At 29.9% G+C, this 16143-nt stretch overlaps 1 protein-coding gene across 3 annotated transcripts in view; it reads left to right on the top strand.

The window, feature by feature from the left end:
* Positions 1–1067: 1067 nt before the first annotated feature.
* Positions 1068–16143, top strand: part of LOC125071227 (dystrophin, isoforms A/C/F/G/H) — a 557159-nt gene continuing 542083 nt past the window's right edge. The window contains exon 1 of one of the 3 annotated variants that reach the window (XM_047681335.1): positions 1068–1216. In XM_047681335.1, coding sequence (XP_047537291.1) covers positions 1105–1216 — 112 coding nt within the window. In that variant the 5' untranslated portion in view covers positions 1068–1104. Of the gene's footprint in view, positions 1217–1980; positions 2281–16143 lie in introns of those variants that run through there. The other 2 variants (XM_047681337.1, XM_047681338.1) reach the window with 2 other exon arrangements.

Here is a 16143-nt window from a genome sequence, read left to right as displayed (position 1 = left end):
CTGATATAATATAAAATATTATTAATAAAACTATTTTATTACCTTTATATACTTATAGGCAAACATCAAACGTTATCGTAAATTTTGGTATTATATAAAAAGAATATGAATTACATTTATATCGTAACGAAATTATTTAAACATTAGATCAATGTAGTGGTTTTAATCCTTAGTCTAAATCATTAATAAAAAAATAATAATTAATATGAACTTCTGAATAACACAACTAGAAATTATAAGAGGAATCGCATCGAACATTAATATACCATGCAAATAGACACAAGTAATTTCGTAGGAGCAAGGAGTAGCTTCGGGTTCGAGGATTCAGTCTCAAGGTGAACCACGCTTAAAATAGCCGGATAGCAGATAAAATAGCACAAATAAAGCAAAGGGCCACATTTTATTAAACACGCCGCCATGCGCCATCGGCGAAAGTGCCTATATTTTTGCGAGAGCGCTAGAGAGTAGGGACATGCGACATAGCGTGCTTCAAATAGTCAAACAATATTATAAATGTTACAAAAAATTAAATGTTATAACGTAATATTAATATGTATAAGCATTTATGTAAAAAAAATAATACTTCTTCGGTAGACTTTCTTTTAAAAATGCAAAAATAATTGAATTTATAACAAAAACTTTATTTTAGCATCTTAAATGGAATGTTGCGCTTGTTTAAATCAATAGTTAATGGGGGTAATAAATCTATTAGATAAAAGAATGTCCCATACGTCTTACTACGGGGTTTACTTTTTTTTTTTTTGTTTAATAACACTAAGTTTTTAAATATATGTACAAATATGAATTAAAAATAGTTACTGTATAAATCTTGACTGCGTGGAATGAGGGCAAAATGCTAGCAGCATATAATATAACCCCCGAAATTACTTAAATTTCGACATTACAGTGTTTTATTTTTGTTTATTTGTTTAATAATATTTATATTTTACAGTTCTGCATTATTTTAAATTGAATATTGTTAAATCGTGAAATGTGAATTCTAAATTGTGTAGTGACATCTAGTGTTAAACCAGTATGGATGAGAAATTGTGCTGTGAAAGATAAAAGTGATGTGTTCATTGTAATGTTCAATATTACTACGAGATGGCACTACCGTCACCGCTACGCCAACGCCAGCTTACATGGATTGTCGAAATCGGCGATGTGCCTCCATATCGCACTGGCCCGTATGAAATACACCTTAATCATAGCAAATGTAAGTATAATTACAACATTTTCTTATATAAACATGGTGAATTTAAAGAATAAGTAAGTATTATTCATACTACATAAGTTATGGAGAGCTTAATAAAATTGTTCTTGACGTTTATAAAATGTGTAATTAAAAATATATATATTTAACATATTATAAAATTGGTCGTGATATTAAAAAAAAAAAGATTACATAGTATACAAATTGACTTGTATTAATTGTTGTATGCAACTTGTATTAAATGTTGTATTGTATAAAAGAAAACTTGAATAGGAAGCAAGTAAAATTATCATTTGTTGTTAAAGTGGGTTTTAATGTATTCCGCTGATAATAATACTTAGTAATGTAGCAATTGGTGCTCAGCGTGAGTCTACAATAGGGCTTAGAATTGTAGGCAGCTGAAATAATATTATGCTGTTATAATATACCATAGCACATTAATAAAATATATATTATGGTTAAACCAACAGTTATTAAAACCAAGATGCTATCCAGGACCCGACGTTAAAATTTGGTTGCAGTGGAGACATTTATAATTTCTACAGCTTTTCTATTATATATTGTAACTTTTATAAAATTGCGTGCAGTTTTCACGACCTCAGCGTCTAGATTGATTTTAAATTTTGCGCCACTGGCAATTATTAATAGTTACGCTCTATTGATTCTGTGATTTCATGAAGTTACAGTATGTTATCTGTGGTAAGCCGCACGTCGTGCGCGCCGCTGCCTTCATGTCATCTTGTTAGTTGTTTGAAGTTGTTTGTAGTTTGGTTTCGCTACTGTCCGTGATAATGGTTTTAATTTTTTTTATAACTTTTTTAACATAACTCGTGTCTGAAAGTTAAAAAAGTTTTTCAAAGTTAAATACTAGTGGTGTTAGATCTGTTAAACATTGTTTATAAAAAGTTTTGTGATATTTGAAAAGTTCTGACAAAGTTTTCTAGTTGGGAGTGGCGGTGTGTGTGTGTTGTCATGTCTAAGAAAGTTGGTATCATCACAGAAACTTGATTGAAAACAGATCATCCGTGTGAGATAATCTTGTGGGAAAATGGAGCCCAGTTGTGTAGGTACGTATCGGACGGGGGCGGGCGTTCTGAGACTTCTGAGGCGCCAGTCTCGTCTATGTAATCGTAATACTTAAGTAAGACCTTGAATGAATTGTTTGATTCCAATTATGATGCAATTTATCGCGCCTCAAAAGTTACGTAGTTCGAAATATTTTTCTCGTTCAGTTTTAGGTAATTTTGAGGCGACGTTATCTTATCTAGCTGAGTACACCGACTTGATAAAGTCAAATAGACTTTTCTTCCATACTTTTACAGGCGACGGATTATCGAAAACCGCGATTATACAGCTTTCATAATACTGAATCCTACAAGTAGGTCATAGTTAACATGATTTATCTAAGTTATACATACTATAAAAAAAAAAACTTATAAAATTTTCAACGAAATTACTGGATATAAATGACACTAATTATAAATAAATTATACAATGAAATATATATTTTTTTAATCAATGGTATGTGTATAAAAAAAATTAAAAACTTTAGCATCTATATAATATACTTCTGTGAGAATAAATAATGATTGTTCGGAATTTAAACTAACATGACCTATCATCATCAATAAATATTTTATAATATTTTTTTTAATTTATACTTTAGGTATTAGGTAAACTGGCAAAGATCTACTCAGATTTTTTATTCTTTTTAACAGCTTTGAATAATAAATACATTATGAGGTAAGTGATTATGCCAAACATTTATTGTCGGTTGAGTTTTGCGTTTCTTAGATATTTCATCAATATATTAAACGCAGCTATTACTAAGTGATTTTTAAAAATAAATTTAAATTAAACATAAATTAATTTAAAAAAAAAAAAAATTGTCTGTAGATTTTAAATATTCAGCCTAATTCAATATGTGTCTGGCTTTTGAATCCTAGGGTCTGGCAATCATATTTATAATTTGATGTTAAGATAAATATTAGTAACATAATGTTTCAATATTTAAATTCACTAAGGATATAACTAGCTATCTTAACTACTTATTTATTACTGCTTATCTTATTTCTTACTTATTATCTGTGTAAATTGTAAATACACCGAGAATTAAACAAAATTATTGATTGTAATAAACATTCCCATCACACTCGTGACAATTCTCTTTGCTCATGATCTTTATTGAGATTATTGAATTTAATAAAAATATTTTGTATTCACGTAGAGTTGTAATGGCACTTTTAAATTGTTATGTTACAGTATTGAATTAAATGAAGAGCTACAATGGGTTCGGAAAGTACACTCTAACGAGAATCACTGGCAAGATTCTTAGTAGTTACACTTTCCCACCATTTTAACTACGGAGTATGTCAATAAAGTATAATTCAGTTTATATATATCCTGCCTGCAACAAATACTATATCCATCCAATAATTTTTTATCATAAATATGATCATATTTAATATGCCATATGTATTTTTCGTTCAACATATTTCGTGGGATTCCCCAACATTTAGTGAATAATGATGGAAAACATAATTTTTCACAAAGATATGTTGTATATTTACCATTAAGAAACACGTAAAACACTTATACTCACTTATGCTTCATATTGAACTTATTCTTTTTATTTCTATAAATTAATAAATCAATAGTGAGCTAGTGGTAACTTAACATTTAAAATGGTTGTGTAAAGTGACGATTCAAAAGTGCTTGTAATAGTCTACTTAAATAAACTATATTTTGTTTATGATTTTGAAAAGCCTTTATTTAGTTATAAAAGTTTTTAGTATTAAATATATTAATACATATTTGGTCTTTGTGCTATCACCTGTGTTAAAAGTCACTGCTCTACCCCAGACTCACAAGTCATAGTGTGATGTAACATAATAAATAACTTTTCTCAATAAATATCTGACATACACAAAAAAAAAAAACATTTAAATCGGACCAATAGGTTTTGATACCAACACATTCAAATGAGCAAACTTCAGCTTCCAAATATTAGAATAGATACATAAATACAAAGCACAGGTGTAAAATGAAATGAAAAGTCAAGCTGAAAGTGAAACAAGGATATCTAGCCTCTAGTTACATAACATAATTCTAAACAAGGTGGTTATTTTATTACACTACACAGCGAGCTAACATGATCTGCTGAAAGGCGAGAAGTCTAAGATTTCGCATTGCTTTCTTCAACACAATTGGGGCATGACATACACATTGCTGTTTGTATTTTATGCATTTATAAATTCACAAATATCAAAATTAACTGTTCCAACTGCATTTGAAGTGTTCTTATTTGAATAAAAAAAATATCGCTCCTCAAAAGCAATTTTCATGCAGCTTTCAATTGGAAATAAAAAAATAGAGATCATGATTACTAGTAATACTCGTAATATTTATTAAAATCTCCTTAATTGAAGGCTTAATTCAAATAACTATGACTGATTCGTTCAATGAATTAGTAAAAAAATAAATAAAGAATTGTCATAAATTGCTTCATCCAGGTTCATCTGGCTTGGTACCATCTAGTCTTCAGCTATTCTACTATACAGAGCTATTAAAAAATTAAATTTACATTATTTTTGCTTACAATGTGTTTAAATGTAAAATCTTTTTGATTCCGGTAAAAAATAAAACAATGGAATATTAAAAAATAAAAACATCTTAAAGGAAATAAGTTGTGACGATAATAGTAGGTATCTTATTCATTTCTAACTAGCTTATGCCTAGCATGCGTTACAATAACTCTAATCTTATGTAATTATTTATTAATACGGATTTAATGGTAATATGAAAGAAGCCTTTAAGCAACCGTGCATAATTTAATCGTAATCATTTTGGACAGTATACGTTACGAAGACACATAATTTTTATATTAATATACTAGCGAAACCTAGTATTTTTTTGGGTTTATGTTGATCCAAGGAATAGTATTAAATTTTCTCCATGAAATTACATAGTACAATAACAAATACATAATGATATATGCCAATTGTCATTCGTTAATCGGTCAAATATTACGGAAGCCAATCCATCTCAAACAGATTGTTCATCATCCAATTTATATAGAAGATAAACAATAAAGGTGCTAATTATTATAACCTTCGATATCGAATACTAAATATTACAAATTAATACATAGTTTCCACTTGAATTGATTTCGTGTTAATATTTTTTGTCTCGTAAAACAATACATAATTCCAGTCCCCAGATAAGCGCTTAGACCTATGACTTCTTGTTCTGTGCGCGTCTGACAATTGACGAGGGTGATGTCATGACACTAATTCTTTCCAACAATTCATAGGCTCGTTGACGAGTTTTATACAACTCTAGCGTCAATTAGAATTAATAAATGTTCGTAATTTCTACTTATACTTTCGTAGCCTTTTTTTTTCGTCCTTTTGTTTCAGAATACTGGCGAAGGAAAGCTAAAAAGTAGCCGAACACATTTGTATCTTTAATCTAGACTGGTTAGCTTACAAGATTATATATTTCGAGACCCAGGGTTCACCCCAATTTGGGCTCATATTTCAGAGACATTTCGTGTCTCTGAAAGTTCGTTGAGGCTCCGATCGTATCATATTCGTCGAATTTTGGGGGGAAATACAGTACACCTCTGCTTGCAGTCACATTGTGCATTATAATATATCCCGCACGATAGAATAATCTCCGCTAGTAGCCGTGACGGCAGTCGGTCGTAGATGTCATCAGCTTCACAGTTGAAATGACTATATTGCATTTTAAAAATTTGAATTTTGTTGAGACCTTTTGTTTAGCACAAATCGGTAAATTAGATACTGCAAAGAATAAGTTATGAGACGGTGAAGTAAAGCGTCTGTTGCCATGGATACTATTAAGTTTATCGCTTGTAAAGTGGAAACGCATGAGAGATTTTCAGAAGGCGTATTAGTGTGCTATGTGGTGGTTATAGAGATCAATCTTTTAATAACACGCAGCGTCGCTTGTAACGTGTTTTAGTTGTAATTCGTGTGCAATGTTATTTCTCCTTTTATTTTATTTCAATTTTTATTAAATTCCTTTGTACTTGAGAGCACAGAAGCTGTTTCTCGCGATTTTCGGATACCAAACAATATAAAAAAATACAAAACAAATATATAATAAATAGATATCTAATGGACTATTGACATACGTAGGTATACTATTAAATATATATTTATTCTTACAGAAAAATAGTATAACAAATTGTATAATTAGCTTTTATTCGTGAGAACAATGACACAACGTGGGAAATAAAAGAACTAGTGTATGCAAAGGTAAATTCATCTCGAAAAATATAAAACAAGAATAATTGTGTCCTTTAGGATGTATTTTATGTTTTAATTAGACACTTTTATTCAATTAAGGTTCCTAAAACGGGGTAACACGGGTCTCAGTCTAGGCACTTGTGTAAAAGTCGCGTTTACACGAGTTTTGGTCAACGACTACTAAATTGAGATCAATTTGTACCGTTCTAACACGCTTTCAATCAAATTGCAATAAAATTAAATAAAAGTTTGCCAATTTTCAACATTGATGATTCATTTTATAAATTTAAATCGTTATCAATTTAGGTTGATCAACAAATGTCGGTTAACGAAAATAGATACGTGTGAACCCGCTTTTAAGTGCGTGCGTTGCATTTATAAAACAAAATGCGTTTTAGAAATAGACACAACTACGACGTTTATAGCAGGAAATTGGATGTTATGGCAGGCGGTGTAACTGATGTTTAAGTACCGTTAACATGAACAGTTTGTTACTTAAAATCTTTAATTACTAAGAATTTTATATTTAATATGGAGACAGGTATGTCGAAAGATAAAATTGCACGAGTCCCTGAAGATTTCGTTTTTATTAGGCACTTAATTTTAAATAATATTTTTTATCGTTCTTTTAATGTATTAATAAATTAATGTTTTTAATATCTATTTAGCTGTGTGGGATGCAGAATACTTGAATTCTGCATTGCCTCACGTATTTTACTAGCTTCCGCCCGCAGTCGCCCGCGTCTGTGGGGAGGCAGGTGTTAGGTAGCCTAAGTGTTAAATCAGGATGTAAGCTTTCAATTAAATTTTTATTCAAATCCGTCTAGACTTTTTTTAGTGGTTGTATAAAAAAATATAAACTTTCATATTTATAATATTAGGAGGATAGTTTATTTGCGTAAAGATATTTCTAAATGTTTAATTAATAAGTTACTAATTTATATTTGTTTTTTACTGCTTCGTATATTTTTTTCACTTTTTATCTTAATTGTATTTAATTTTTTTTTTTGCTTAAGCTTAGTGCTTGCTGTGGTCTCCTATAATTGAAGGAGCACACAACTTGTAACCCTTATATTAATTTTAAGAATATGTATTTAGTGTGTATCTTTTGTTGGAGACTCGTGAATTAAATAAAGTTTAAGTAATATTTTATTTAGTAATCTATATTAAATTATTGTATGAAAGTATATATATATTTTCTTTCTGATATTGCAAGTTAAAATTAAATGTAGGTTATAAAGGTTAAAATGATTATCTTGCTCTAACTTTTGTTCATAAAATTCGCAGAAGTCGAAGAAAACATTGCTTTTTACTTAACTATAATATATTTTCGCCTGAATTGCTGTTACTTGCTTCTCGTTGTATTAAAATTGTCAAAAATAGAAACGTTTCTGTTACAAAGTATTCTAAATTCGAAAATAACTCTGTCTGTTTGTCCGTCTGTTTTCACGCCCACTAATAAATAATAAATAAATATAATAAATATTGGACAACATCACATACATTACTCTGATCCCATTGTAGCTAGAGCACTTGTGTTATGAAAATAACGACGGTACCACAAACAGCCAGACCCAAGACAATATAGAAAACTAATGAACTTTTTCTACATCGACTCGGCCGGGAATCGAACCCGTACCCATGAAAACCGGTGTACACACTACTCGACCACAGAGGTCGTCAAACCGTCAACCATTGAAGCGAATTTGATAATATTTGATATAAAGCAAGCTTGAACCGAAAGGAAGGATAACCATAGGCTACTTCTTTATGCCTAATACTTGACAACCAATTTCTCTAATGCGAGCGTAGCCACGGTCACGGTCGGATATTGATTTTTTTAATAGTAAAAGATAAAGGAGCGAGCCTTATCGTAATTGTATAATGCTGTACACGGCATGTAACAACATTTGACATCTCACATTTGTAAAAAGCAACTTAATTCATAATATGTATTTGCGGAAAAATGACGTTTTGACCGCCGACGAAACTATTACCGGAACTTTAGAAGTTAATTTAAAGGATAGGAGTTGTTAAGTGGAATAGTATTGTATTGTAAATAAAGATATATACTAATCAAGAAAAGTTAAATAGTGTAAAATATAGTTGAGATATAATATGTATTTATTTAATTTATATTTCTTTTTTATTTGTTTGAAATAGGCTACGGCTATTTCAATCGGTTTATTTTATTACCTATAAGAAAACATAAGTATATATAATATATAATTCTTTTAGTACTACGAGTATATCCTTTCAAGACGAAATTATTTTCAACAGTACACAGGTGTCCGTTTGGAGTTCCGTATTTATATTTTAAAACACCAAGAACCAATTGTAAAAAGTCGTGGTTGTAAACGTTCATTGCTTACTAAATACACTGGAAGGAATAAATAAACGATCCGATGTTTCTCTGTGATATAAAAATCTTTCATTATTCACAACGTTAGAGTTCGTCCACATTAGTTCCGACGGATATATTTATCGTACCGACTTTTTCAAATGTATTTTAATAACCATATTGTCTTGAGTGCATTCTGCCAAGATTTGACATTAGAGTCTTGGCCTTGTAACGAATGATTTTAGTCAATGTTAAAATCTATAATTTGACATTTAAGCATTATTGAATATCTGAAATTTACAACAGATTGGGATGTATTGATAGACACCGATTGTTTTAATTATTCTTACTAACAGCAGCCTTTTAAATTAGGATAAGTTTATTTCATGTGTTTAAAAAAGTTTTTATTTATTATATTTAAAAATAATCCTCTTCAAAACAATATTAATACTACTATTATTTGAGTATAAAGAGCCAAAGTCACCGAAAAATTGTCGGTTCGATTTAATGTGAACCAGCTCCACTCTTCCGACGATGCGCGTAACTGTTCCCCGATGTTTGACACGTGCTTCCGCATCGACACGTAACTATGACTAACTTTATACATACAAAACATTTTTTTTAAATTGAAATGAAGATAACGGCTGTAAAATGTGATTTAGTTTATTTTTAAGATGTTAACATTTAAAACTATTTGGTGATTTGAATATTATTATCGACAATAAATTATTTAAATTAGATTACTTTAGTTAAAAAACAAAACGATGACTTTACTTGGATTATTAATAAGATTGTAATTATCTCGTAATTAACGCTGTGGACGTTCAGGTTTTAATTATATATACTATTTTTTAGATTATATATATTTAGATTAAATTCCCTTTTAGCACGTTAAGGAAAAATAATTATCCCCATATACTTTTTGGTATAAGAAAAAAGTGTACTGAAAATGCACTAATATTTTCGGGATCCCCTTTTCGAACTTCCTAAACGATATATTCTTATCACAATGCAATAAAAACATAACTACAATGTTTGTACTATTACGAAGGTATGTTGTAACGTTATACAAGTAGCATAAATATGTGCCTTTGACAATTTCATTACAATTAATTTAAATTTCTTATCTTTGGCATGCCTAGGGGCCCCTAGGCAGTTGCGTACACTGCCTAATGGATAACCCGGCCCTGGCTGATAAAGTGTTGTGCATTATTGCTATTCTGTAAGGTTTCACTTCGTATCTCACTAGTGAAATGCTAAATTTAGTAATATTTTAAATATCATTTCACGATAGTCATCTGCGGTGTGTTTCGAGTATTATTCCTGAATAATTCGGCAGGTCTCGAAAAATATCAAATTAGTATAATTTAAGATTGTAATCGGCGATTTGTCTTTCATTGACGACGGTATAAAATAAAACACATGTCTCAATATGTCACTTGACTTTCACGAACAAAACGGGCTTTATTTACTCATTCTCCAAATACAAGTTGCCGTGCCTTTTAAAATGTTTTATGTCCAAATTTGTAGCTACAGAATTGAAGACGCTGCGTCGGTGTTCGTTTTATTGTAACCGTTTTTTTTATTATGGAAAGAGAGGAACTAAGTCATTAATTATATAATAACTGACATCAATTTATGGAGATTGTTGTTTTCAATATATGTTATAGTTCGATTATTTTCAACTTTAAGGATAGGACTGATTAGACTGATTATACTATATATTACCTGGTCTATATGTCGTTTGATGACTATGTTATTATACAGTGATACATACATATATTGTCTTAGATCAACCATTTTTATTGTGGAATAAATATTATTATAATTGTTCTTGGACAAATTATTTTAATAAATTGGACTGGAATTTTAAATACGTTACCAAATAATTCGTTGATTAAAAGTGGTTTCAGTTTGTTTGTCAAAACGATTTGTGTTCGTAATACATCAATTTAGTGTTACGACGATGCCGAGTGGTGATTGTGGGTAGAGACTTGATTGATTAATACATTAACGGAATACTGGACAGATTGCTTACGACGCGACCACTACGTTGGGCCGTTAGATGCGGATAACTAACCTCTTTGGATCTAAACTTTTTATATTTAATTAATGACATATTATTATCTTATCAGTATCATAAAATTACTCTTTTTTGTTATTGAAATCAGATTAAACTTATGATGATTATGGAAGGTTAAATGACTTCTCGGCATGGATGTATTACTTATTATTGTATTAAACTAACATGACTTTGTATTTTTTAATGTTAAAAAGAGTAACTATTGAGTTTCTTGCCGGTTCTTCATGGCAGAATCTGCAATCCGATCCGGTGGTAGCTCAACTATACTACACTATATAGTTTATCAAATGACGATTCAAAGTCCTACTCGAATAAATTTATTTTGATTGATTGATTGAAATACAGTTTTTTTACAAGTTTTCTTGCATCCAAATAAAAAATAAACATATTTATATTGTCTTTAAGGACCTATTTACTTATTTTAATATGACAACTTAATCAAGTGGTCTATCCAAGTACTAGATTAAAGGATAGACAAATTGGACGGATGACGCGACATAAAGCTGACGCCTGCTCCGTTAGTATGGCGTATGCATAATGCCATCGAGTAATATGGACTTAGTGATTTACAATGCATAATGCATTAATACTTTGAAATACTTGCTTTTTTTTAACTTCGCTGCTATTCTAATCATGTCCAAGATCTACAAATATTATTCCCAATATTTTGTATAATGAAATAAAATATATTGTTAGTAAATTTATAAACCAAATAAAAAAATGTTTAATTGAATTTTTCAAATCAAATAAAGTTAAGCCAAGACGTTTATGGAATCGAGATTTTTTTTGCTTGGAGAAATCAAGCGGACTTGAAGCCGGCTTGCGGGCAGCGCAGCGTGGCGGGGAATGTATGGCATTCAGAACGTGATCGGCTTCACATTATACTTAGCTACGTTACTACAAATTAATGCTGCTTATTTTTCCAAAAATATTTTCCTACATGAACCCTTCAAATAAAAACTTAATAATTTCCAATACTAATTAAATTAAGACATGACGTCTTTGAAGCTAAAGCTTACCTAAACCAATAAGCTTTACTTGAACATAGGTACTTAAATATACATACCTAATTAAGTACCTCTTGCTTTTTTTAACCCAGTTAAAAACTACAATACATATATAATACCTATATTATATTTGTGCGGTGTATTGCTATGTTACCGTTTAAATTGAGTGTGATCCAGTATAATTATAGGCACAAGGGACATTAGATCCCGTTGCTAGTGGCGTATTGTTATGTGTGGTGGTGTGCTTATAATTCATACAGTGCCAGATGGCCCATTTGTACCTTTGCCTTAAAAATAAATTGTTTTTTAAAGATTAAGGAAGTAATGTGTTACTAGACAATATATTAAGTTAATATCTGTTTTCTGAAGTATAACTTTGCATAAATTAGTCAATATATTTTATTGAATTTTATATTGTGTCAATTAATACTAGAAGGAATTAATGAATCTCTATTTTTATTATCTGTCGATAATAGATTAGCACTACTATGCCGTTTCGCTTTCGAGTTGTGCAATAGCTTACGAAATCTAAAAGAGGAAAAAAAAGATAGAGTAAGAGGAAGATAAGATAAGGGACCTGCCATTTTTATTTATGATTGTAGAATCGAACGTGACTAAACGTCTCGTCACTATCAAGAGAACAAAAAAAAAATCCATTAATTTATTACTATTGAAATCATGAATTCCTCTAATAGATTCATTGAATTAAACACAGTGAAACCCTTTATTACTCTTTGTACCGCGTCTTAAAAATAAGCCTAAACAAACCTTAGATTTACGTATTTCATGCGATTTGCTAATAACTCAGCTATATTGTGCACTAGTAAGAGTTTATGATTAATACATCTTTATTTATAATACAACACTATTACACTTAACTACTTATAGCCACTTTAATTTTACTTCCAGTTTCGTCGACGTTTAAAACGACATTTTTTCGCAATTCCATAGTGAATATCATAAATTAATCAAGCTCTCGACCAATGATATGGCGTCAATTTGTCTGCCAAAGTTTGTTTATTTGGCCTTTCTCCTCTTATGGTTGGAATAGAGTATATACGTATTTACGGTTTGGATGTGACTTCGTGGATTACAAATAAATTTGTTAATATGCTAGATCAATATACGTATACAAAAATGGGTGTGTGTGTGTACCTATGTACGTGCGTTCTTCTTCTTCATTTTTCTCGACTACTATTAACATTCACGCAGAAATGTAAACATACAGATTTATTTTTTTAATAATATAAACATTGCAAAATAAGTGTAAAGATTACTTCGAGCGACTTGATACCTAATTGGCGGTTTACCGGGTAACTTCATCATGTCGTTTTCGTGTCATCCTGTGCAAATTTAAAATTCACTCTCAACATTTTTTCTTAACACGCTCAGAGAAGTAAAACTTCAATAATGCAAACTAAACGATAATATTTAATATACCAAGACGACTGAACATACCTAATTCGTGCTAAAATATTGAATTTATTATTAAAACAGCAAACATATCGAAGCGTTTTATTATTATTATAGTAAATAGATTATAATATCTCAGAGAATTCCTTGAAGTAATTAATTCACTTATAATGATTTATTTACTAAGCAAAAAATCACCTTGATTGAATCTCGACTTACGCTTTTATGATACTTGAATCTAATTTTGGTATATTTTGTTGATTTTTTAGGAATTTCGAAACCTATGAAAGTTTTATTTTGATTTCATTTCATTGTAAACTGCAAGTCGCTTATCTACAGTTTGACGCTAAAATGATGAAACATTACTTATATGAAATTTTTAATGTCAAATAGTATGCATTATTTAAGTTCGAATTGGAGTTTGGCGATAACAATTAACTTTAATTTTGTTTAGGATTTTAATTTTTTTTCTTATACAGCCGTAGTACTGCTCTCTAATCGGCCCGTAACTTTTTTCCTCTCCCTAAAATTAATTCTTTGCACATCTACGGCTGTAGCTCCTCAAAATGAGACCATAACCGATTATTTTATGTGCAGCTATCGTGCCATAATCACTGGGACAAAAATCGGCTTACGCTATTAATATATAAGATTGTCATTTTAAATGTATGGCTTTTTGTTTAATATGAATTTTACTCGTTTTCTCTGTCAATTGCGAATCGATTTTGATGGTTATTTTATTTATCGAGTTTAATATTATGTATGGGGATTATAATTTATGCAAAAAAAAAAAGTTAAATGGCCAATTTGGAGTTGAGTTTTTTTTTTTAAACCTGTGCTTCTTTCCCATTATTTATAACAACATATTACATTTGTTTTTCGATACATATCACAGGCATTCTTCTACATCCTGGCTTCCTTATTAGAAGGAAATATCTGTTTAAAATTAGCAACATCGGCTAACTACAAAATTTAGTAGACAATTCAATCATAAATATGATAATTCATCTTATAAATCTTTTTTTTATTTGCTTTCGTCGAGGTCAAGGCTGTGAAGGAGCGGAGCAGTAATGATCGCTGGAGCATATCTAACGGAATCAGTATGGCCATACTCCATATTAGTTAACGATACATGCTCGTACAGTTGCTAGTGAGAGTGTCTTATTATTTACATAAAACAATATTCGGTGGATACAGTGACATTAAACAGCTGATTTTGACAAGCCAGTTTTTATTTAACACGTGTTTATTATCGTACAATATTTAAACAATATCGTCATTAGAAAAGTTTATCAATGCGAAGGTTCATTAAAAGTTAAAAGTCATTTTGACTCATTATTTTAATAGTCAGATAATAATTAAAATATGTTTTTTTGACATTTATATAAACAATAATATTTCGATAATGCACACTATAACCTAATTTAGTCCTGCCTTAATTTAAAAAAAAGGATTGTCTGGAAATGATACACATAAGATGTATCTCTGACATTGATAAGTTGTTTGTCATGTTCGTATTTATTTTTACAATAAATACGAACTATATATATTTAGGGGATGAATAGTTGAACAACGTGATGTCCTCTTCCCTCGCATGTCAAAAGTTTTATATCAGAAAGAGAAATCACTGTTTAACACACGTGAAACGACATTTATAAAACCGTAAATAAATAAATATGAATACGATAATGATTCGTTCCAATAAATTCGTTCAAATAATTAAATGTATACGAATCTGCTATGGTTTGATAGCATACTCATATAACAGTATTTATTTAAACTTTCCGAAGCAAGTACTTAAATATATCCATATACTCCATTCCAACCATAACCGGAAAAAGCCAACAGCTTGATTAATCTATGATAATCAATATGGATTTGCGAAAAAATGGCGTCTGGAACGTCGACGAAACTGTTATCGGAATTTTGAAAATAAAATTAAAGTGAAAATAAGTAGTTAAGGATAATAGTGTTGTATTATAAATAAAGATATTTTAATCATAAACTCTTAGTAGTGTACAATATAGCTGAGTTATTTGCAAATCGCTTGAAATACGTAAATCTAAGGTTTGTTTATCTTTTTTCTTATTTCCATTGGAATAGGCTATAGATCTACTCACTCATTAAAGCGAGCCCCCCTACACTACACTATTGACGTTTTAATAGAATTAATTTATCAAATATAATCTAATTTGTATTTTCTTGCCGCCGACGAAACTGTTCAGAACTTTGGAAGTAAAATTAAAGTGGATATAAGCAGTAAAGTAGATTAGTGTTGTATTATAAATATAAAATATGTGTATTATAAAATATGTTAATCAAAAACTGTTAGTATCAAATTTTTTGGAATACGTGAATCTAAGCTTTGTTTAATAAATATTCTTTCATCGTTTGTAAAAGGTTTTATGTATTCAAGCTTTACTATGAAACAAGTTGAAATTAAATTCGTTTGAAGTAGAAGCGATAACAGGCAAGCACGTCTGTCAATGTAATTTCCGAGTCACATTTCCTGCGTAAGTTTCACCGGGCGTTAATACCTAATTACTGATTATATTTCGAGATCGTGTAGGTATTAATACATATGATATAAATATATCAGATACTTTCTTTATGCGTTTTTGTACTATTGTATTATATTAAAAATATATTAGTTCTTAAATTAGCTATTAAATTTTAGCAATAAAATATTTAAGAAAGTTATGCGTTTATCTGTCGAGATCTTTTTCTTTGTGAAAATATATGCGCTTAGTAGTGCTTACAGATGTCTTTGTTGATTACAGACTTGCCCTTCTATTGAAGAGAATGTTTGGACC

Source organism: Vanessa atalanta, chromosome 19 (genome assembly GCF_905147765.1).
Source record: "Vanessa atalanta chromosome 19, ilVanAtal1.2, whole genome shotgun sequence".
Taxonomy (NCBI): domain Eukaryota; kingdom Metazoa; phylum Arthropoda; class Insecta; order Lepidoptera; family Nymphalidae; genus Vanessa; species Vanessa atalanta.
This window is presented reverse-complemented; position numbering and strand designations above follow the sequence as displayed.